The 25,217-nt window shown below is 37.3% G+C and overlaps 2 protein-coding genes across 2 annotated transcripts; one reads left to right on the top strand and one right to left on the bottom strand.

The window, feature by feature from the left end:
* Nucleotides 1-15,546: 15,546 nt before the first annotated feature.
* Nucleotides 15,547-17,572, bottom strand: LOC103972728 (pectinesterase). Its single transcript, XM_009387070.3, has 2 exons — nt 16,669-17,572; nt 15,547-16,449 (listed from the first exon to the last, which is right to left on the bottom strand). Exons 1-2 carry the CDS (start codon nt 17,543-17,545, stop codon nt 15,758-15,760), a joined length of 1,569 nt encoding a protein of 522 aa, XP_009385345.2. The 5' UTR covers nt 17,546-17,572; the 3' UTR covers nt 15,547-15,757.
* A 5,482-nt stretch (nt 17,573-23,054) lies between these two features.
* LOC103991844 (pectinesterase-like) lies at nt 23,055-25,036 on the top strand. The gene is made up of 2 exons (XM_009411386.2): nt 23,055-23,925; nt 24,339-25,036. The coding sequence occupies exons 1-2, from the start codon at nt 23,055-23,057 to the stop codon at nt 25,034-25,036; spliced, it is 1,569 nt and encodes a 522-aa protein (XP_009409661.2).
* The last annotated feature ends 181 nt before the right edge of the window (nt 25,037-25,217 follow it).

A 25,217-nucleotide genomic window follows, 5' to 3' on the forward strand; every position in this document is an offset into this window, starting at 1 on the left:
CATCTCTAGTTTACATTTGTTAGTGTCTCTTTAGATTGTCATTATTGCACACTACCAATGTGAGATCGACATTGGAACTTATGGTCATTGTGGTTGGCTTTATTGCACCATAATCCTAAATGTTTTTTTAGGAACAATCATCTTTTATATTTTTTTGAATTGCCTAATAATACCAAAAAGACAGTAGAAAGAGTTATTTATGGACAATTACAACTTGAGATCCAAAATGCTTAGCTCACTTTCAATATGGATCTAAATCAGAAGTGTTATGTATATAACAAAAAAAACCTTTTTGGTTATTAATAGGGATGATTTTGTCATAAAGGTCGACACCTAAACAGGGTTTCAAGTCACCAACCTCAAGATAGTATCGTAGTGTATCCCGATGTACCTCATATATAACGATAATCATCCTACCTTATTAAGATCAGAAACCAGAATGATCAGATGGTTAACATGATCTTATCTCGACGAACTCATCAGCTCACGTTGACGGGGGCTCTCTATACACTAACTTAGTGATACAGCTTATACCGTTGTCTTCCCCCTTTATTAACTTAAGCATCAAAGGGGTGACACTAGGCAACCCTAGCGCCGACCTATCATGCAGGATCACTGATTACCTGAAGACACCCAGATAACCCATTCCCCAAAGAGGAATCTTGCAATCAGGAAGATCCTAGTTCACCTGCCCGACCATCCTGAATCGGGTCCTCACTAACAGAACGATTCATGACTGGACAATCTATGCAGTCTCACCTTACCAAGTTTCCCACGTCAGCTAGGAAGAAGCACCTGGATTAACTTGCACCTTGGGTAGTGGATCAATCAGGCTGATTTATCAATTGACAATACTCGTAACAATATCAATTATTATTATAGGAAAACTATAATAATATATTTATACTAAACAAGAGTGCTAGAGGAAATCATCTAAACATGTGAGGCTTATTTTAAGATTCATATCCTTTTTTTTTTTCTTTTCTGGGTCAAAATAAAAATATATTTTAATTACTAATCCATTCTTCTTCCACCATCAAAGAAGGTTTACCTCTTTTGGAAATTCGATGAGGCTTCTCTTCTCAAGAATCCAGAAATACATTGATAGTATCATATTTTCTATGTTAGTTGGTGAATTTTAGAAACAAGGCCTAATAAAAAGATCAAAGATGATTCCTCTATGATGTGTGTCTTTAGGTCTAACACCATATGAGACCCACTTCAGAATGGTTGGAATAAAATCTTTCGATAGTATTAGGGTGAGAGCCTAGCCACGGATGCACTAAGAATCTTTAGTGAGGTCATCGAACAAATCCATCTCAGATTCGAAGCCATAATAGAAAAACCCAAAGGCTGTATCTATAATTTGTAAATCTTTTGAAAGCTTTCAAACTTTCGAGTATCCATCTAAGGATCCATCTAAAGTCTCCCCTCTATCTTTCCCCTCTCTTTTTTTTTTCCCCTCTTGACATTTAACATTCAGTGATGTGATAAATAGGATTGAGTTCAGTTACAACATTTGATCTATTATGACCCGCCCATCCTTACAAACTGACAGCTAAAGGAATCACTAATGAACATATTTTGTTGGCAAATATTGCTTATTCTCCTTGTAACATAAATTGATCTACTATTAATATAAGGGCTAAGGTCTATTTTAGCTTTTATGATTTTGATCCTTTTAAATTCTTATGGTTTATTCATATCTAAAATAATTTCTATATTTTAAAAAACATAACATATAAATCCCTTTTGTCAAGTTTAACTTAACAGATGTTAAAATCTATTTACGTGACATGCTAACTCAAAATAAGTTATTGATATAATAATATATATAATTTATGGTTAATGTTCATTTTAACCTATGTAATTTTAGCCATGGACCTCTCAAGCCTTATGGTTTACTCATGTCTAAAAAAATAACTTATATTTTCAAAAATATAATATATAAGCCTCTCTCGTCAAGTCTGAGTTAATAGATGTTAGAGTCTATTACGTGACATACAGACTCACAATAAACTATTAATATAATGACACATATAATTTAAGTTAAAAAAAAACTGAGATCTCCATCAATAGCGGGAGGCATCATCATGAAAGCGACCACTAATAGCAGCACCAAGTCGTTATTGCCTAGCAGGGTATCATACGCACGCAGCCTTTCCCACATTAATAACGAGCTTAGGAGCTTTCGAAGCCCTACTAGGCACCAATGGCTTGGTGCTGCTATTGGTGGTCACTTCCACGATGATGCCTCCTCTTGCTATTTATTAATGGTTTATTGTGGGTTAGCATGTCACGTAAGCAGATTTTAACATATGTTAACTCAAACTTGATGGGAGGGGCTTATATGTTACGTTTTAAAAAATGTATGAGTTATTTTAGATATGAGTAAATCATCAAGGTTTAAGAGGTCCATGTTCAAAACTACAAGGGTTAAAATAGATCTTAACCCTAAATTATATATGTTATTATATTAATAATTTATTGTAAGTCAAGTAAGCAAACTCTAACACGTGTTAACTCAGTTTTGATGGAAGGGACTTATATACTATATTTTTAAAAATATAAAGATTATTTTAGATAAGAGTAAATCATAAGGACTTAAAAATGTTCATGGTAAAATCAGAAAGGCTAAAAAAAACCTTAACCCTTAATATATGGCTTCTTCAAATGCCTGGCTAATTAGTTCACATATCGGTTGTCAAATATATAATATATATATGAAGATTCATCAGCCACTAATAAGTTGGACCGTATTTGTTGCAACCTTATAATAAAAATAGAATCATGAAATTAGATAAGTATGTTATAGCCATGTTTTAAAGGATGCTACGCTTGCACATAAAATTACACAGTCTGAACTCCGCTGGTGTAGATCGCCACTAGTAGCTGTCTGTGTTTATCGAGTACTCTTCAATTCCCTCCCCCCTAAATATAAACTTGATCAAGCCTTCAGCTTGATCTGGATTTAGTTGGGTCAAATGCTTTGTATACGTGGGTCCAAATTGAGATTCGGTCTCATCCAGCCTATGCTTGGCCCATTACTGTTCCCAATAGCATACTTTTACGATAACTTAGTAATGACTTGTTATAGATTCAAGTTTGTTATATATAAGAGGGCTAATTACATATAATTAGTTATATTTAGTATTTCAATCTTTGTACTTTTAAAAATTATATTAGGATCTTTATATTTATGAAAATAAATTATTTAACTTTATTTCTTCTCATGTCGTCTTGACGAAAATATTAGATGTGCTCAATAATAAATCGAAATGAGATGGAATCAACATATGCTTGATAAATCCTATGGTATTTTCATCAGTAAAATCAATGACATAAGGAAAAATAAGGTTAAAGGTTTCACTTTCATAAATATATAGATCTCAATGTAACCTTTGATAATATAAGGACTGTCATGCTATAAATAATTAATTATATGAGGTAATATGTAATTGGCCGAGGGAAAAAATAATTTTACATATATGTTTTTGTCTTAATAACTATTTTCCAATGATTATTGTATTTTTTAGATTCTTCATTTTATCTTCCACGACCAAAGAGTACGATGAAGAAGAAAGAAGATGCTAAGTGCGATGAAGGGAAAGAGAAAAGGAATAAAGTGCAGAATAATAAGAATATTTTAGATATTTAGAATTTATGATTTTTAAAATTAAATCAGATGACAATAACTATAATTAGTAGGAAGGTTTGACATATGGTTGTTGATGGGAGTAACAGACATGAAAGATCTAAATAATTGGATATATATATATATATATATATATATATATATATATATATATATATATATATATATATATATATATATATATATATATATATATATATGTTATGTGAAAATTTATAGTAGCAAATGGATTCATATTTTCAAGTATAGACATAAACTAATTTTATCATAAGCTTATATGTCACATGTAATATTCATTTTATCAAATATATTTGGCTATATTTGTTTATCAAATACAGTACATCGACAGAAGACTGATTGGTGAGGTTTCCATGAAATACTATTAGTTTAATCAACTTCTTTACCTTAAATTTTCATAAGTTTGCACATGATGATCATAGAATATCTTATTTTAATTATAACAACAAATTATACTAACATTAAAATTTATTTTGTGGATTGATTTTGAAGGTGATGTAATGATCAACTTGGTTAAAGATTACTGACTTTCCTGGAACATAATACATCAATTCAGATCTTGTATAGAACTTGAATCTTCAATAGATCTTGTTCAAGAAACATGTTCCCAATGATTATTTTCAGGTTATTGTTTGCAATATACTTATTTTCGTCGTGCATATTCCATTTATCTTCTTTTATGCATGCGGAAAAAGGGTCGCTGCACAATCCTAACATAGAGTTTGGTAATGCCGAGACAGATGAGACCAAATCATGCTACACTTATCACTCTAAAACAAGATCAGGATGTAGACAACACTAACTTGTTCTAGCGTTAGGAATTTAGGACGAAATATGAAGCTATCTGGTAACCAAGAGCCTCCCCATCGGCTTCTTATTTTTTTCGTGTCTATTTATTTCTGATCCAACATGATGAAGATTGGGATTCCACGGACAACATTGATTTAGACAATGTTTTCTACCCGGCATGACCGTGATGTCCAATTAGCTGTGTCACGAGCACGTCTCTTGTATTTGACGCTGGTCGCTGCATGCAGCGATGCCAAATTATAGGTCCTTGTGCGACAACTAAGCGGCTACCTCTTGTGTCCAAGTACATGCACCTCCCTCGTCTCACACGGGACTGCAGTCAGGATTTATCCGGCCGAAGTGGTCACATCCAACCGGTCGTAGCTTTGGATTCAGTGGTTTTGATGCTTAGATCACATTGAGCTGCGCAAATCGTCAACTGGTCGCGGTCCCATGGGAAATGTCAAAGGGTCACCATCTCGTGTACAACAACTGCACGGCGACCTCTCGTCAGATCCACACAATGCATTCATAGGGATGATGTGTAGTTGATCGACGAAAGACCAGCAAACCCGACACCAATGACCACGACTTGTTCGCGGGGTAAGTGGTCCGCTCACGCAGTGGTAGTGATAGGAGGGACATCTTGCACCTATTATCATTCGATAGATGTCTTTTGTATGATATTTATATTAAAGAAAGAGATAATAAGTTTCTCTTCATTGCTCTGCCCACGTGAATATGAATTTAAAATAAATAGTTATATGTTATCTTTATTATTTTCATGTATTTGGATAAAATGTTAAATTGAGATGGTTAAAAATTATTCTTTCAAAAAATATTTTATAAAATATTTTTATCATTTTACTATCAGATATAAAAGCTTACTCTTAATATAATTACAAATGATGATACTTTTTATTGTTCATTATCACATTTCCTTTTCTCCGATAAATTTAGGTGTAAAGGGACCAAGTCATGATCAAATATTTCATTACTCCGATCTTATTATAGGTGGTATCTCGAGAGATTATCGTTTTCATCTCGGAGGTATCTTGGATAATATTATACATATAAGCTAAACCTATATTGGGCTGATCAGAACGTCAATAACATATTCTTATAACATTTTTGTTATTAGGAGGAGGGTTTGATTTTGCAAGAACACTCGCTCATCGATCCCCTTAATAAATGCTCGAACAAAGAGACTTTACGCGACCTATAGTACTTTTACCAAGGGGAGACAATAGTCATAATTTTCATACATCGATGCATCTACCTTGGTGCAAATACAAATGAGATACTGGTGCCTATTTAATAACCCGAGTCTCTCACTCTCAAAGATAATCTCAAGCTACCTACTTGTCCCCATGGAGGTGTTCTTAAATCTCACTCAGTAAATGCAGATGCTAACAAGCGTGATACAACTCGTTACTTTGTTTTTGTCCCAATTGGCCTAAGAAGCGGTACCACTAGCTCACCTGCAATTCCTAACTCCATCGCCACTAGCACACATCGAGGTTTTCCGACTTTTACATAATGCCAACATCCCAAGAGTGCCCAAGGCCTATCGAATTACCAATCGAGGGGACACTTTGTTCCATGTTTGTTGATTTCAATGGATTGCATCATCCTCATTCTACCTCACTTGCATCTAAGGCTCAATTAGTGGACTTAACGAAGGACTCCCTATGAATCCAACTATGAGAGATGGACCAACGTTTAGAGGAGATATAATGAGAGCTCTAATAGTCAAAAGGGGAAGCATTGATCGACCGTACCTCAGGTCGATCACTATTCACGATCCACCCATTGAAAACCTCGTTAACAAAAATAGATAAATCCAAATACTATTAGTTTCATCAAGATTATGATCATGACACTAAAGATGTCATGACTTGGAAGAGCATATCGAAGAACTCATACGTCGGGGACATATCAGACGGTTCATTCGAAAGTACCAAAAACTTTCACCCCAACCTCAAGGGCCGGTGAAAAGATAGATTAATGTCATCATTAGTGGACCTACCTAGGAGGGAGACAACTCTTCAACCTATAATACTTATGCTCAAGCTACCATTGAAAAATACTTGAGGATGAAGAGTAATCAAAAAATAACTTTCAAAGAGAGGAAGAGATTGAGTACCTCGACTTGAATCACGATGATACCTTAGTGGTCTTTGTGATGATGATTAATGCTTGAGTGAAAAGGGTTATGATCGACACATGTAGCTCTATTGAGATCTTCTACTTTGATGCTTTTTGAAAACTTAGGCTATCAACTAATAACCTTACCCAATGACTTCTTTGCTGATGGGATCCACCGATGACTCCATCTTGTTTCTCGAGATTGTGAATCTACACATCATATTTACAGACGAACTATGCTCTAAAACAATATTAACTAAGTTTATGATGGTGGATATCCCTTTGGTGTATAATGTAACCATAGGCCGATCCACATTGAATAGGATGAGAGCAATGGTTTTGACTTATCACATAATAATAAGGTTTCCGATGAGGACCAATATTAGAAAGCTAAGAAGCAACTTAAGGGAGTCATGTCAATGCTATCTGATGACAATCTTCATGCTGAAGAAAACCTGACCCAAGTTACCACCTATGGACCTTGGAGACTTAACCAAGTTCGCCTCACATCTTAAGCAAGTGGCATCGCTAATTAAGGTCCCCTAGACAAAGCCTAACCCAACTAAACTATTAAGGTCGGGGCAACCCTTCTCGAGAAGAGGTAGATGTAACTTATCAACTTCCTTTGGGAGAATTCTAAGGTGTTCATATGGTTTCCGAGAGACATGATAAGAATTGACCCTAACATAGCTCAACATCACCTGGACATTTTCCATGAGGCATGACTAGTGAAACAAAGGCCTTATAAGTTTGCCCATAACTGTCAAGAAGCAATTAGTGAAGAGGTAGATAAGTTGTTAAGAGCAGGATTTATTGCCAAAGTATAGTAACCCCGATGACTCATCAACATTGTATTTATTAAAAAATCTAATAAAAATGAGAATATGTGTATTGACTATACTAATATAACAAAGCATGCCCAAATGATAGCTACCTCCTTCTTCAAATTGATCAGCTGGTTAGTGTTACTTTGTGTCATGAGCTTCTCACCTTTATTGATACATTCTCAAAGTATAACCAAATTAGAATAATACTAAAGAATCGAGAACATACTTTTCTTTATCATGGACTAGGATATAAATTATTATCAAGTCATATCTTTTGGATTAAAATGGATCTAACTGAGACATTTTAAGTTTTGAAAGGTTCAACGTGTGACTCAATCTAGCCAAGTGCATCTTTGGAGTTAACTCGGGGAAGTTTGTCAGGTTTATCAACCATTAGAGAGGAATAGATATAAACATGGAAAAGGGATGAGCCATATTAGAGATGCATCCATCTTGGTTGATAAGAGAGGTTCAATAATTAACATGTTACTAGCAATGTTCAATTGATTTTTATCCCAATTTAGTAATATATGTCTACTCTTCTTTTAGGTATTGAAGAATCCAAAAAGGTTTTCTATGAACCAAGGAATGTCATGATACTTTTAAGAAGTTGAAGGACCATCTTGCTAAGTTGCCACAACTTACTTTCTCTATCTAGACAAAATTCTAAGTGTCTACCTCACTACCATCGACTAAGCTATCAAATTGATATTGGTATAAGTTGCAGGAGTTCAAAAATCTATCTATTATGTCAGTAACATTTTGAGTGGACCTGAGAAGTTGTATGCCCTATTGAGAGGCTCGTATTTGCGCTAGTCTTAGCAGCAATGAAGCTTCACCCCTATTCTTAAGCATATGTTGTATAGGTGATCACTAACCAACCACTTAGGTAGATTCTTTCTCAGTTCGATGCCTTAGGTTGGTTGTTGAGGTGGTTAGTAGAGGAGAGTTTGACATTTAATATGTCACAAGAATTATCATAAAGGCTTAAGCACTAACGTACCTTATCTTAGAACCAACTCTTTTTTTATCTGAGGTTAACTAGCATACCTTACCTGCATGGAAATTATTTATGGATGAATCTGCTACCTTAAATGGAGGTGGCATTGGACTTATTATGAAAGACTTGGATAATCAATTATACGAGTAAGCTCTTCAGTTTGGGTTCAAGATCTCAAACAATAAAGTTGAGTACGAGACACTTCTCTCAAGGCTTTGGCTTACTAGAGACCTTCAAATTTAGGACTTGATAGTATTTAGTGACTCACAATTAGTCGTGAACTAAGTGAGGGGGAACTATAAGGCCTTAGATACGACCATGACAAAGTACCTCATTAAGGTGTAGAAACTAACTCATAACTTCTCTTGACTTAACTTGTAAGTTTCCCGTGAAGATGACGCCTAAGTCGACGTGCTTGCCATATTAACATTGGCTCAAGCTATGATGGATGGTCAAATCACTAGTCGAGACGTTGCCAGCCCGAACCATACATATGCAGCATGTGACTATAGTCGGAAAAGAGCCAAGTTGGATCGAAGAGATCATGCGCTACAAAAAATACTCTTGATAGACCTTGCATCGGCTCGAAGAGTCAAGCATCATCAATCATAATATTGTCTCATTAATAATCACTTATATCATAGGTCTTTTAGCTAGCCATTTCTCATATGCCTAACATTTCGAGAATTTGAGTGGGTGATGGTCGAGGCACATGAGGGTTTTGCCTGGAGCACAGTAGTGGATGAAACCTCGCCTTCAAAGTACTTCAATAAGAGTTTTACTAGTCGACACTTGTAAAAATGCAATAGCTTATGCCCAAAAGTATAATCAATTCTAGATATTTGCATGAATGCAACATCAACCGATACTCCCATTGAGTCTGATCAATTGGGGAGGATTCTTCACTCAGTGGAGTATAGGCATCCTTAAGGCTTGAGCTAGTGAATGTTTCTCATCATTAAAGTTGACTATTTTATAAAGTGGGTAGAGGTTGAGCCACTAGCATTGATCATTGAGAAACATGTCAAGGGATTTAAGCTTCAGAATTTCAAGAGTTATAATCATTGACAATGGAACTCAATTCAACAATACAAAGTTTAAGGAGTTTTTCCAGTCTTATGGAGTTCGGATAAAATCCAGCTTAGTAGCTCATCCTTAGACCTACTAACCAAGCTATTCTCAAAGGGTCAAAAGTATAGGTTATTGGAGCAAAAGACACTTGAGTAGATAAACTATCAAGTATCTTATAGGCCTCTTGGAAGACACCTAGGACCAAATTGAGAGAGTCACCATTCAGTTTAGCCTTAACACCAACATTATCCTACCACTCGAGATAATCTTTCCAACATATTGGGGTGAGAATTTTAGTGAAAATAATCTTTGAAGAAGGAATTCGAGTCAAACTCGACCTAATCAGTGAAGTCAGAGCAAAAGCACACATAAGTGTGCCGAGGTATAGAAAAAATAATGGCCAAGCTTTACAACTAAGGTGTTCGTTCTAAGAGAGTTAGGCTAGGGGACTTGTGCTTCAAGAAGCTAAATTCAATGACTTTAATCATGAGATAAACTAACACTAAACTAGAAAGGGCCCTATCAAGTTATCAAGGTCATTCGAGATAAAATCTATCGTCTTAAAATAATAAAAAGGCTTGTGTTGCCAAGGACATGACAAAATATAAATTTAAAGAAGTTTTACCCTTGAGGCATACCTCGGGATTGGATCGGGGTGATTGTTACTAGTTACATGCCTTGTAAGTCAATTATGTAAGTGATGACACATATGATATGTTATATTATCTTTTTAGTTGTTATTATTATTATGATATTTTCTCACTTTATATTGTTTGATTGATATATTGTGATATCCATGGATTTGTACAATAGGAAATGAATCATGATAATGAGACTAATTCGCTTATAAATACAGACTCTAAATATTATTGGTCATATATTACTCAAGAGGGATATCGAGATAATTGAAGAGACTGATATACTATATATACTCATCCATATGATGAAAGCAACTGGTCTCATAGCTGCTTGTATGAGAACACTAGGGAAATAATGCATGTGCTCATTGGAGAATGAGTTCACTGAATGATTCGTTCACAAAATACTAGATGGTTAATGATACCTCATCGTCAGACAACAGTGTGTTTGTGATACCTCATCGTCAAACAACAGTGTATTTGGTCCTTAGACTTGAGATACCAAGGATGTTTTATATGAGTACTCAACTCTTTGATACCAAGGATGTCATATATGAGTAAGTATTAAACTCTTTGATATTAAACTTATATGTATGCAAGTTCTATATATAGTTTGAAGACACCAAGGATGTCCTAATGAGTAATTGAGGGCACTGAGGTTTAGTGGATTTAATATCCTTATACTGTCTGAGGACTATGTTGTAGTAGCCTAATACGGAGTTTTGACAAATGAAACTCATGACCTACTCGATATTGGGCCTAGAGGGTCATACATATATGATAGATGATACGACGAATAAAGGATTGAATATGTAATATCTAATAAGCTCATGTAATATCTAATAAGCTCATTAAGCCAGAGATAATTAAATAAATATCTAGTATCAAATATGCTAGGATACTTGGATAAAGATTTAATACTCAATAGGACATGATCAATTAGAGTTAGCAAAAAGAGCTCTCTATAAAAGGGATGTAGGACTAAAAGGGTTATAAGGCTGGACTCCTTAGCCGTTGCCCATGACTCTTCTCTCATGGTTCTTCCTTAACTGATTACCCTCTCTTTGGTATGATAGAGCAACAAGAAGGATTGTCCTTGCTGCGTGGTGGTGGTGCACAAAAGCGAGGAAAGAATATATCACGAGAGGAGGTGAATCGTCGCTTCATCTGTCATGTGAATTATCTTTAGAGAGGAGAACATGAGATCTCTTTCATCCACTAATTAGGATATATAGAGCAGGGATATACGAGTTTCCTTATGTGAGATCATCTTACATCTTATGTAATTTTTGATTTGATGAGTTTTTTGCTCCTAATCGTCATAGGTGATTTGATATAAATCTATTTTTAGGAAATTAATTTCTATTTAATTTTTTCGCTATGCATGTGATACTCTCCCATGTTCCCAACAATTGTGTCCTGAGTGTCAAACCTTAGTCTACCACATCTTTGGTACTAGTTGTAATAAATTTTTTTTTTTAAGGTGTAGGTATTGCTAGTTGAGGAAAGAATATTTCATTACTCTAAAAAGATTATATCAACTCAATCGGGCTCCTAATGAAGGGATACCTTAGAAGATATGAGGATGCTCGGTGTGTGAATACTACCTCAAAAAATGTAAAGAAACATAATATGATTGGAGGCATAAGGCAAAATGTGTCCGAGATGCGTGAGTCGAGAAAACTCAATCCACACGATGAGAAATCTACCATGAAATGAGGCATAAGATAAGATATACCTGAGGTACATGAGTTAACAAAGCCTAACCCATATGAAAAAAAATACATCACGATGAGAGGCACAAGGTAAAATATGCTCAAGATGTGTCAACCAAGAAAACTTAAGCCATGTGAAAAGAAACTCATCATAATAAGTGGCAAAAGGTAAAATTTTCTTAAGGTGAGTTAGAAAACCGAACTCATATGAGAAAAAACTAGTCACAACAAGAGGCACAAGATAAAATATACTCAAAGAATGTGAGTCAAGAAAACCTAACCCACATGACAAGAAACTCACTATGATGAGTGGCACAAAGCGAGATGTTAATGAGGTATATGAGTCAAGAAAACTCAACCTATATGAGAAAAAACTCGGTATGATGGGAGACACAATACAAAATGTGCCCAACATGTATGAGTCGAAAAAACCTGACCCATGTGAGAAGAAATTTGTCATGGTAATAGGCACAAAGGAAGAGGTGCACAATGTTTACTAGTCGAAAAAACCCTATTCACCTAAAATGAGGATTGCACGAGGGATAGAGGTCGAAAAAATCTGACCTCCTCTTCATACGAGATGGGTACGTTGAGTGTCGACCTGCCCTTTTGCCCAAGGTAGAGAGGTTGGGCGTTGACCCTCTCATTGCCTAAGGTAGAGAGGTCAGATGTCGACCATCCCTTTGCCCAAAGTGGGTAAGTCGAGTATTGATCTCTCCCTTTACTTGAGGTGGAAAAGTTAAAAACTAATCACTTCTTTGCTCGAGGCAAGTAGGTTGAGCACTGACCTTGTCCTTTGCCCAAGGTGAAAAGGTTAGGCACCAACCTCCTCTCCACCTAGGTCGAGTACCTTGACCCCTACACTTCTTGTGGTAGGGAGGATGAGCTCCTCAACCTTCCTTTTGGTTATGTCCAAAGTTTGCTAATTGGTTACTCTTGCTCCTCCTCAAAGAAGTGATGAAAGGAGTGTAAGATTAATATATCAGATGAACCAAACAATGTGCTTTAAGACCATCACCAAAGAGCACCTAAAGCATACATTTGGGGAACGGGGGAATGACAAGGCGGATATCATCGAGTAATTACCATCTAACACATATCCTTTGTGTGATATCTAAATTAGAAGGAGACAAAAACTGTCGCTCATTGATCTGCCCATATGAATATGAGTCCAAAACAGATAGTTATAAGTTGTCTTTACCATTATCACATACATGGACAAAAGACTAAATTGAGGTTGTTAAAGGCTACCCCTCAAAGAATATTCTATAGAATATTATAAACATCCCTTTACTGTTATGTATAAAAATTTACTTTTAATATAATTATAAAAGAGGGTACTTTTTACTAATCATCACACCGATCTTTTTTGGGTTACTTACCTCAGTGTCGGAGAGATGGAATCAAAAGACTTCTCCTTGATCTTTATACATGTAACACTTTGAGAAATTATCATTTTCATTTCAAAAGTATTAACTAAAATATCAATAATATTTTCTCATGCAATTATCTAGTCGTAGCCGGTGATCACAAGTCTCTGCTATTTAACTTTAGTATCATTATCAGCTGATAGTCGCAAATTGTCAATTGGCCACGTCGTCTGTCTCATTAACCAAGAACAATAAATTCATCTTCGCTTGTCTCGGCAACACTACATGCAGTCAAGAGATGCTGCTTGGTTGGTTAATGGCATACCAAACACTACCCCCACAGCCACTGTTATTAAAGGGGTAAGTAGTCAGCTTAATCGTAGTCATAGCTATTGATCACCAGTCTCTCTTATTTGACGCTGCTATCATAATTAGCTTTAGCCATGGCAAGTTGTCAATTGGTTGCGTCTCATGTGCTACCATTGCAAGGCCATTACTCTCTCACACAAACTGCATCCAGGAGATGTTTAGTTGGTTAGCTACTTGCCAAACACTCCACCCACAGCCACAAATACGTATGGGATAAGTGGTCAACTTACGTTATCATCCACTCATATCAAGTACACCTTAATTATTCGGGTTTGGTGCTGTGGCTGAGTTTTAGTTTCAGTTCTTGCACGCCATCGACACGGCAGGTCGTGTAGCTTATCTCCATGCAAACACTACATACCTCCGTCCTTTCATTGTGGAACATCAAGCTTTTCAACATTCATTACGCGAAAATGCTGCTCAAGACTTTGAGACATTTATTACACGAGGATACTGCGCAAGATTTTGAGACATGCAGCTTTTCCTCGAGCAATAATTTAGAAGACTCCCGTTTCAAGAGTTAGGGATTGACGTTGATTTCTAAGGTTGAAAGTACTGTCAATCTTTTTTTCCTATGTCACGACCTCAATGGTTTATTCATGACCGTCATGGATTGCAAGCTTTGATTACTAACCAAGTAAAGACAATGCTGCCGTCCTGTGGTAAACAAGGACTGGGACATCTTGACTGAGATTTGCTTTGACCACTATGCATAAATACCACGTATGTAATGTGTTTACAGTGGATGCAAGTAAAGGTAATGTATTTGGCTGGGGTGTGTGCCATTGTAGAAGAAGATGTCTTTGCAATAGCATGTCTAATAAACCAAGATAGAAACTTAATGTTCATAATTGGCCATCCATGTAGTGGATGGTTGATATCCAAAAGGTCTTTAGGAAATCCTTTGGTAAATAATATACATATATATATATATATATATATATATATATATATATATATATATATATATATATATATATATCTGTTATTGTACACTCTATTAGTTTACTGCTGTTTTTAACACCCAAGAATTTATCTTTTCAAAAAATGCTCTTAGAAGTTCCAAGGTTGGATGAAATGCTAAAACTGTTATCTATAGTGTGAAGTGTTGTTGGCAAACAGGACAATCTGTTATGCATACAAGTTTGTGTGTTAGGTTCAAGTCTATAAAATTATCCTGATATATATATATATATATATATATATATATATATATATATATATATATATATATATATATATATATATATAGGTCATCAATTGAATTCTAGTTTATCAACATCATGAAAAGTCAAACAATCTATTTAATATCACTGCCGCTGACCAAAAAAAGAAAGACATCAATTGAATCGATCTGGTCTCCTAATTAGATCATTTGTACAACATGAACTATGTTAAACACGGCTAATTTAACAGGGTCTACCATGATTCATATAAACTGATTGAATATTAGCCCGTCAAGTTTTGTCATGGATCAGAAAATTATTGTATTGTTTATTTATGGGCCAAACGAAAAAGAGTCAAACATGAGACCTAAAGTAAATTATCATGCGATGAGCAGCTGCCGAGTTTAGTTAGAAAGGATAGACGAGCAGCTTGATCGTCGAATGCAGAGCAACTTGATCGTCGCTTCATATTCTGCAATTGGTTCAACTACTATGAATCTTGTGGAACTCTTAAATCTCTTTGTACCATTTCTATCTACAAATATGTCAAGCAATGCAAGACTCCTCTGATCGATAATAGAAAACAGTAGACGGAATTTTAGAAACAAATAATGAACGCAATTTGGCTCTATTAGCCAATCTGTGGAAGCCTAGCAAATTGGGTAAGATCTCCGCCTATCCATGATCATTATTTCACATCATAACCATTCAATTGGCCCAGTAGATTTATTTTCAGCATTTGTCAGATCAAATTGCATATAATGATGGGGAACTAAATGATGAATAGTAGCTCAAAGATCTAAGTCCAGCAATCACTTCCATTAAATAAGGTTACATTAAGAATTACAGTGAAAACCAAAACTAGTACAATTAGACTTAAGAAAAAGTAAGCTATATGCCTGTCCAGGAACAGACGACTACATATCGGTAGGTATACCTTCTTACATGTTGACTTGCCGAATCATTCAATGAACAATTTAAGGTGTGTCTATCAGAGGCCGAAACTGAAAGGGACCCCAGTGGCCGGAATCCACGAGTCACCGGACAAGAAGCCTCCCACGGTGAATTTGCTGGCTTCTGACGAACTCGCTATGACATGGTAGCCTGGCCAATTCACCCGCTTGCTGGTGTCAGCGCCTGCACCCGTGTTCATGTACTCCGCATAATACAAGGTACTCAAACCAAAGCTCCCGCTCCACTCCAGCCACCCGGCCGGATTAATTAGGCTGTCCAGCGATGTCTTCATGATAACTGTCCTGGAGTACTTCTGCCACGGCCTGCCGAGATATGTCTTGAACGAGCCCTGCACTGGCCTGAGGTCCGATGCCGCAGTCACTATAGAATTATGAATCGATATGCCGGTGTTCTCGTTGGGGTCGGTTCGGCCTTGGGCAGTGACGGTGTTCTGCTGGCCGCTCATTGGCTTCCGCACGTAAATGTTGCAGCTCTGGAATACAACGACGGCGTCGCCGAAGATGAAGTCGACGGTGCCGTATATGTCACAATTGCGGTAGAATTGTCGCTGTGAGTACACGTAGAGAGTGTCTTGGTAGCCTTTGAAGCTACAGCGGTAGAACACTGAGAGGTCCGACCCCGAACGGAATGCGACCGCCTGATGTTTCTGGGGTCCTGCCGTGTTCTGGAAGGTCATGTCCCGTGCTATGAAACCGCCACCGGAGACAGCTGCGACCAGTAAGACAAACGCGTCATCGAGGCATACTTGTAGAGAACGAGCGTTACACCATGAAGTTTCGGTAGAAGATTATTCAATCTTCTTCTATAAACAGCAAATCGTCAATTTGAAGCCTTTCAATATCGACCATGATGCGTAATGGATGAAAGTATTAACTTCGATATAATAATTTGATGGAGACATTTATGAGAGAATAGAGAGACTCTTACCGAAAGTAGCAGAGCGGAACGTTGTGGAGCCATCTTGAACGTTCTTGCTACCTGTGACTACGGTGGCATCCATTCCGTCTCCAATCATCATTATGTTCTTCATGGAGTTGGTGATCACTACGTTCTCGTTGTATATACCAGATTTCACAAGGATCACGAACCTTGACGTTCCACTCCTTAGCTTTGCAGAAGCCGCGACAGCTTCTGAGATGGTCTTGTAGTCGCCGGAACCATCTTTAGCCACTACCAGATTGGCTTTTATCGTCGAGCTCGACGACTGAAGAAGCTTGCGATCCGCCGCTTTCACCCACCCTGGGAACCCCTGGGAGAGCAAACGGCGATTGCCCGGTGCCTTGCCCCGTGGCATCGCGTTGTTGACGGCAAGCGAGTTGCTAAGCGACTCCGATATGTTGTTGGCCATGAAAAGTGAGGATGTGAAGGGGAACGAAGTTCCCAGCTCGCCGAAGCCATTTTTGCACGTCTGTTGGTTAGCCATCGCGGCACTCAGCCACGTTTGAGCATCTTCGGCAGACGAAGAGTGTCCCAGGGAGCGGTTGAGATGGCCGATGGTGTCCTCAAACAGCTCCAAGCAATCAGCCCACGCGGCCTTGGCCGGCTCATCGAGCGGCGCGAGGTTCATGGCTGATGCATGCTTGTGGGCGAGCAGGGTGCGGTCCAAGGTGGCCTGGAGGAGTAGGTCACGAAAACCTGACTGGGTTTCGGATTGCGCGAAGAGAGGGACACCGCTGACCAATGAACTGCAGACCTGAGGGTAAGGTGTTTGGCTACATGATAGTATCGGATCACCACTACCGGTAACCCCCATGACCACCAACAGGAGAAACAGGGAGAATAAATGTGCTGAAAGCATGGCCATTGGGAGCGACAAGTTTGTAGAAGGATGTCTTGGATGGTTGCAAGAAGAGGGAACGGCTGTCCTTTATATAGGCTTCATTACGAGAACGTTGGGGCCCTCGAGACATGTATATGCGCATGTAGAACAACACATATGGACAGCGTTAGTTAATCTTAGGGGAAATATAAATTCGATTCGGACTGCACGGCATGAATCGAACACGTTGTATTTGAATTCAGCCCAGAGTTGGCCGTAATCGAATTCAAAACCAAGCGGACACTGTAGCGACCCTTATCCACGGATTTGGAGGTCAGAAAGGAATTGTGGCTATCTTTTAGCAGTAGCCATCATCTTATCATAGAGAGCACAAATACGACGACCATCTCGAAGCTGCTCGCGGACAGTGACCATCCACCGCTCATCTCAAACACTTATATGAGTAGCCGTATGTGTTCTCGACACATATGGAAGAGCTACAATGTGCACTGTTCGTTGGAGATAAATATGGCGTGTGGTCCATCGAGCTGTAAACAGTTCGCTTTTGGCTCGAGTTCTCTCTTGATTGATTGATTGATTGAAACAGTTTATGGCTTATGTAGATCACATGTTATATCAAGTGTATATTAAATCATTTGGTAATCTATTTTCATGCTTCGCATATACTAAAAGTTTCGAAACTTGAATGAAACTTATTTTGGTTTTTGTCTTTGAGGATCTCTTCAAACTTGGCATAGATCCATTAATCCGTGAACTTCCTCGTCGTATGTGGGCTTCACTAACCTGATTCGTGGAGTCACACAGGTGAAATCATGTCAAACTGAGATGTTGAGCTCACAAGTTCGGTCTGCAAGAGACCAAATCGTAAGAGAACCTTCCCTTCACCCAAAATTACTGCACACCAAATCTCTTCAGTGAGAAGGAGGTAGGAAACGCCTACGTGTCGGTTCCCTGGAGAATTCCAAGTTTGGCACGAGTCGTAATCAGCTTTTTACATCGTCACTGTCCCCACTCAGCTTTAAGATGGTCATCTTATCTGTGCTGCGTGATGAGACCTCATGCATGGCTCCTGCCCTCCAAAACAAATACCTTTGCTTACAGCTCCTGCAAATCTGTGGATAAGTACTCGCTAAAATATCCACTTGGTTTTGATTTTGTAGCTCACAATCCGAATTCAAAGACAAATGTGTTGCGTCCTCCTTCACGGAAGCCATATGTGCATGCAGCAAGCACGACTGGGAGGTTCTTTTTAAAGGATCATTTAACCCTGTCCAATACCTGCACTGCAAGCATTTGCATGCCTCGAGGCAAGTAAGCCTGCAATAGGAGCCACTATTCTCTCCTTCAGTCATCCAGTACATTCATCTACAAACCTTTAGTCTCAAATAAGATTTCCTCATGTAATTTTCTGTTCAAATATCTTGTTATATCCAATACCACATCGGATAGAATCTAATATCATTTATCACTCTCTAATCTTATCTCAAATAGTTTTTTGTTTTTTTTTTTTTCTGTTGGTGTCTCTTATCATTTTCAATACTTACTCGGATCAGATGTAATACCATTTGTCATGATGATGGTCTAATACACCCCAATACTTTTGCTAAGCATAAATCATCCGTCAAATCCCTGCATATCATTCTAAGTTTTTATCCACTTCTATTACCACCACGAAAAGGCGACGTTTTGTTAATAACTTTATACAAGGAAATCTCATTCTGTATAGTTGTGCTGATACAAATGAAAGCAATATATATTAATTGGTCAGGTATTGAGGGAAGAAAAACTATGTTTAATGTCAACTAAGATCTAGTTTTAGGATGCACCATCGTACGTACTGAATCTCTTATGTTTGGTAGCTCCATGAAATATTCACATATCAGATACATAGAAATGCAAAAAGGTAATGTCTTAATCATCGAAGCACAAAACTACACTATCCACTCAACTATCTAAAGCCTTTTCAATGAAGCACAAGTTTAGTTGTGTCTCAATTTTGTTAAGGAGATAAGAAAAAATGTTATATGTTATAGGTGTGTAATGCATAAATAATCTTTTATGCTAGAATTGAAATCAAATAATATTACATCAGTTTTATAATACATACATTTTGATACTATCTAAAAAAAATTATATTCTCTTCTTCTCTTTTTATCCATTTTCTCTTTTTGTCCTTTCACATGATCACTTACATTGATGGTTCAATGAGATTGAGAGAAAACCTATAATATCTTAACTACGTCATCTAAAGATAGTTATTTAGCCCTTAGAGGTCCTATCTATTTATATATGAGAACAGAGGATCTAGGATAAATTATTAGAAGAGTTTCTCTCATCAAAGACATCCCCTAAGGAATCATATTATATAATATAGACTTATTTTCTATTGGCCAATATCTGTTATCAAAATTCAATTTGTTCTATTATATATCTTATCTAATTATAAAGAGCCATATAATTTAACATTCTTCCACTTGGCCCATTAATTGATAAAATATAAAAGATATTTAAAATCAAATTTTGGTTGAAAATAATTTACCTAATTGGATTAAAAAAAATTTTAAAAAGCATTTTATATATGGCTATGAATTTTAAAAATTAAGTCAATAAGTCTAATAAATATAATAATATTATATTAAGTTAAATTATCAATGCGAATCATAGTAGTTGTATATCATCAATATCATACTCTCTTCTATGTACCACAACATTGTTATTTTTTTTGTTATAGACCATAATGATCCACTATAATTTATCTTATCAACATAGTTTTGTTATTACATTTACCTATAATATACATAAACATAAATATAAATATAAATAGGATAGCAAAAATAAATAATTTTAATTATACAAAATAAATATCAATAATAGCATCTACGTAAACATGCATCACCATATCTTTTATGGCTCACTTACAAGTCTTATTCTAAGAATTTATTATTTAAATATTTTATATTATAAAACTTTAGTAAATGGATAAACAATCATTACAGTGGTGTTGAGGTTCTCAATTGACACTCATTATTTTTAGACTCTTTCTCTTTATTTTGATATGCTTGGAACCACTAGAGTACTTACCATTCTTAGAGGAGAAAACTGTTGTGGTATTATCATAAAATATCTTTAACGGTCTGACAATTGAGTCAATCACACAAGTTATGAGATGAAATTTCACAACCATAAAGCTTGATTTGTGGCCTCGTCATAAATTTAGCCTCCATTGTTGATAATGCAATAAGCAATTGCTTTGTACTTTTCCAAGAAATTTTTCACTAGCTAACATGAATATAAATCCTAAAGTGAACTTCCTACTATCCATTCAATTTACAAAATTAACATCTGAATATTTCATCACTTCAAGCTGATCTGATCTCTTATATGTAAGCATATAATCTTTTGTCTTTATAAATATCTCATTACTTTCTTTGTAGCTTTTCAATGTTTCATTTATAGGTTGCTTTGGTATCTATCTAGTATTACAACTCTAAAACTGATCTTATACAAGTTTGAGCATATAATATATTTCTAACTATGCACCCATCAGGAATATTCTTCATTTAATTCCTTTCTAAGTCATTTTTTTGGCACTGGGTTGAATTTTTCATCTTTAGTAATAGGTGTATTATTGGCTAAGCAAAACTGTATATTAAATCTATTAATATATCTTTTCTAAGACAATCTTAATAACTTTTGAGATCTATTCCTGAATATTACAATGTCAATAACATAGGCTGTCTTATTCATATTAACCATCTTAAAGTTTTTGTTGAGAAATATCTTAGTTTCGTCCAATAAACTAAGATCACTACTAGCAAGTAAAATATCATCCACATACAAGACTAGTATAATAAACTTGCTCCCACTTACCTTTAGATATATGCATTGATAAATAGTATTTTCTTTAAATCTAAAAGAAATAATAATATCATGAAACTTTATATATCATTGTCTAGAAGCTTGTTTAAGGACAAACATATTTCTTACCTTCCTAGTGCGCGGCTTATGCTCGCATGTGGTCGTCGTTTGGACACGGGTTCTACCCATGCGTAGTTGTCGCCTGGGCACAACTTGTGCCCATGCGTGGCTTCTACCCTCGTGCGGTCGTCGCTTGGGTGCTGCTTAGATGCAGTTTTCGATTGGGCATGGTTGGACCACAACTGTTGCAATGCATGGTTGCTCACAACTATTGATGTTGCTATGAAGTACACGTTGCCCGGTGTAGTCATTATCGCCAACAAATATGTTGTACATATATAGTGAGGTTGGTAATAGTGTTGCACAACGATCATCGTTGCTTCATGATTATTGAAGATCGCGTTATAAGGAATCTAACACCGCGCCGTTAGCGAGCGATAAAATAGAAGAGGTAAGAATTTAGATCAACAAAATATGGATCATTCAAATATTGTAAATCAGAAAATAATAAATCTAAAATATTTGATTTCAAGATTCTCTATGTACTGCAAAAACAATCTTTTATGCTAGGATTGAAATCAAATAATATTCGATCGATTTTACGATATGTACCTTTTGATGCCATCTGAAAAAAGGATCTCTATGTGATCTGTAAGGGCACTATCTTTAGATCCAAAATCACTGTCAATCTGCAAGGAAAACTAGACTCTCCTCCTCTCTTTCTATCATTTCATATGACTATTTATATTGATGGTTCGGGGAGGTTGAGATGAAAACTATAATCTCTCAACTACGTCCTTTATGAGATCGTTCTTTAGTCTTTAGAGGTTCTGTCTATTTATATAAGCGAGAGTAGATGGTCTAAAATAAATTATTGGGAGAGTTCCTTCTACCAATGGTATCCCCTAAGAAATCTTACTATAATATGAATTTTTTTTATTAACTAATATTTGTCATCAAAATCTAATTAATTATATTATATATCTTATCTAATTATAAGAGCAACATGATTTAACAGTCCAAGCATCTATAAAACTTAGAAAGGATGAGAAAGAGACACGAATAGCATAAGCTATTGCCTTTTCGCTTCCTCCTCCTCTCCTCCTCATTTGTGATTCGATGACAGTGGCAAAGGTAGGGAAAGGTAAGGGTATTTATGAAATTAAAAACTAGAGACATTATTTAGAAAATAAATAAAAACAGGGAGCATTTTAAAAAAAGGGAGACTTTTTTAATAGGAAATCGCCCTAATTTTAAAATAGTAAAATAGTTGAAACCTTGAAGCAACGTTTGAAATGGCAATAGTGCTAAACAGCTGATTATTTATTGTAATAAATATGTAGAATAATTATCAAATTATATACAAATATCTTGCTTATTTTCTCGGTAAACAAATTAATTTGTTCGGAATGTAAAAAAATGATATAAATTTAGAATTAAAGTTGATTTCGTATGGTACTTCAGATTAGAAATCAAATCGTTCCTAACAATTCATGCTTACTATTTAGAAAAGAAAAGACGTGAGAAGAGAACATTTCATCAAGTCTATATAAAGTGTAGCAATCGGCCAAATCGTTCAAACCCTTCTTTTCCCTCTGTTTCGGAACTTCACATCATGGCCACGCTGTTAGCAAATTTAGTCATCCTCTACTTCAACTTCTTATTAGTGCTCAAGGTGGCCGCCAATGATCCAATCTCATGGTGTAACCAAACGCCTCACCCTCAAGTGTGCAGTTCGATGCTCGAAAATGAGATTGCTGAGTCCATCTCCCAATCGGACTTCCGCGACGTTCTCCTCCGGGCCACCACGGCCCGCACCGTCCTTGCCCTCCGTCAAATATCATCCATGGACATGACTCTGTTAGACAAGCCGGCGAAGGCAGCATTGGCTGATTGCTTGAAGCTGTATAACGACACCATCATCCGTCTTCAACACTCCATGCGTTCTTCTTCGTCCATCGAAGACTCTCAGACGTGGCTAAGCGCCGCAAAGGCTAATGAACGGACGTGCAGGGATGGCTTTGTGGAGCTCGGTTCCACCTTCCCCTTAGCATCCTCGTCCTTCGTCACCAACCACCTATCGGAATCACTTTCCAACATGCTCGCCGTTAACATAGCAACGCCGAGGGACAACCCGCCTCCTAAGAACCGCCGGTTGCTATCCGACGGGTTTCCACGGTGGGTAAAGGCAGCTGATCGCAAACTTATCCAGACGGGCGTAACCATAAAACCCGATCTTGTGGTGGCTAAAGATGGCTCCGGGAACTACAAGACCATCTCAGAAGCAGTCGCGGCGTCGGTAAACCTACGGCAAACCACGTCAAGATTTGTGATCTACGTCAAGGCTGGTGTCTACAGTGAGACCGTCGATATCGCCCTGAACATGGTGAACTTAATGATGGTTGGAGACGGGAAAGATGACACCATAGTAACCGGTAGTAAGAACGTCGTAGATGGCACCTCAACGTTCAATACTGCTACCTTTCGTAAGTTCTTTCTCTCTCATAAAGATCTTAACGAGGTTTATAATTGAACTTGGGTGGATGATTAGAACTTCCCATGTAATATTTTGCAGAATAATGAAAAGCGTTACTCATGTATACAGAAACACCTCAAATATTTCTCATTTGCTGTCCTACCTCTTTCATAAAATAAATGAAAAAAAAAATCATACATGATATAACGCTCACTCTGTATAATTGTAGTAAACTTACCTCGCATTATTCAATGTGTTTCCATTAAATGGTTGCAATTCTTTTCGACTAATTTCTTAAACATAGATTACATTAGAATCAGAGGCCACCTTCCTACATAGATCTAATGTCATAGTCAAATTGAAAGTCAAAATGCTCGCTCTTAGAACTGTCACCATCGACAAATGCACGTAAAATTGCTGCAGGTGTCGACGGCGAAGGTTTCATTGGGCAAGACATGGGCTTCGAGAACACGGCTGGACCTGAGAAGCATCAAGCCGTCGCACTTCGTTCGTCTGCGGACAGATCCGTGTTCTACCGCTGCAGCTTCAAGGGATACCAAGACACTCTCTACGTCCACACAAACCGGCAGTTCTACCGTAATTGTGACATCTACGGTACGGTGGACTTCATCTTCGGTGACGCCGCCGTGGTGTTCCAAAACCCCAAGATTTATGTGAGGAAGCCGATGGACAGGCAGAAGAACACGGTGACGGCCCAGGGCCGAGACGACTTCCATGAGAACACTGGCATCGTGATGCATGCCGCTTTTGTCATGGCCGCGCCAGACCTGAAGCCGGTGCAGGGGTCATTCCAGACCTTTCTCGGCCGGCCATGGCAGCAGTACTCTCGAACGGTTTACTTGCTGTCAAGGTTGGATGACCTAGTTGATCCTGCTGGGTGGCTCGCGTGGAACAAGAACATGAGCGTGAGCAATTTGTACTATGCGGAGTTCCAGAGCAAGGGCGACCGTGCTGATACCAGCAAACGAGTAAATTGGCCAGGCTACCATGTCCTAACAACTGATCAGGAAGCCGAACCTTTCACCGCCGGAAAATTTTTGTCCGGTGACTCGTGGATTCGAACCACGGGGGTCCCTTATGCCTCCGGGCTTTATGGATAGGACGCTGGCGGAAACAATGAGCTACACTATGCAACTACTGGATAGGTGTGTAGCTCACTCACCTGGATAGTTCCCTCTTATCAATTTGTACTTGAGATATTTTGGTAGTTTGTAAACTCCGCTGATCATGCAGCACAACCCTTCAATTGATCAAATGTCACTTATATACGCGTAGCAATCT

This window comes from Musa acuminata, chromosome BXJ2-7, assembly GCF_036884655.1.
Source record: "Musa acuminata AAA Group cultivar baxijiao chromosome BXJ2-7, Cavendish_Baxijiao_AAA, whole genome shotgun sequence".
In the NCBI taxonomy this organism is placed as follows: domain Eukaryota; kingdom Viridiplantae; phylum Streptophyta; class Magnoliopsida; order Zingiberales; family Musaceae; genus Musa; species Musa acuminata.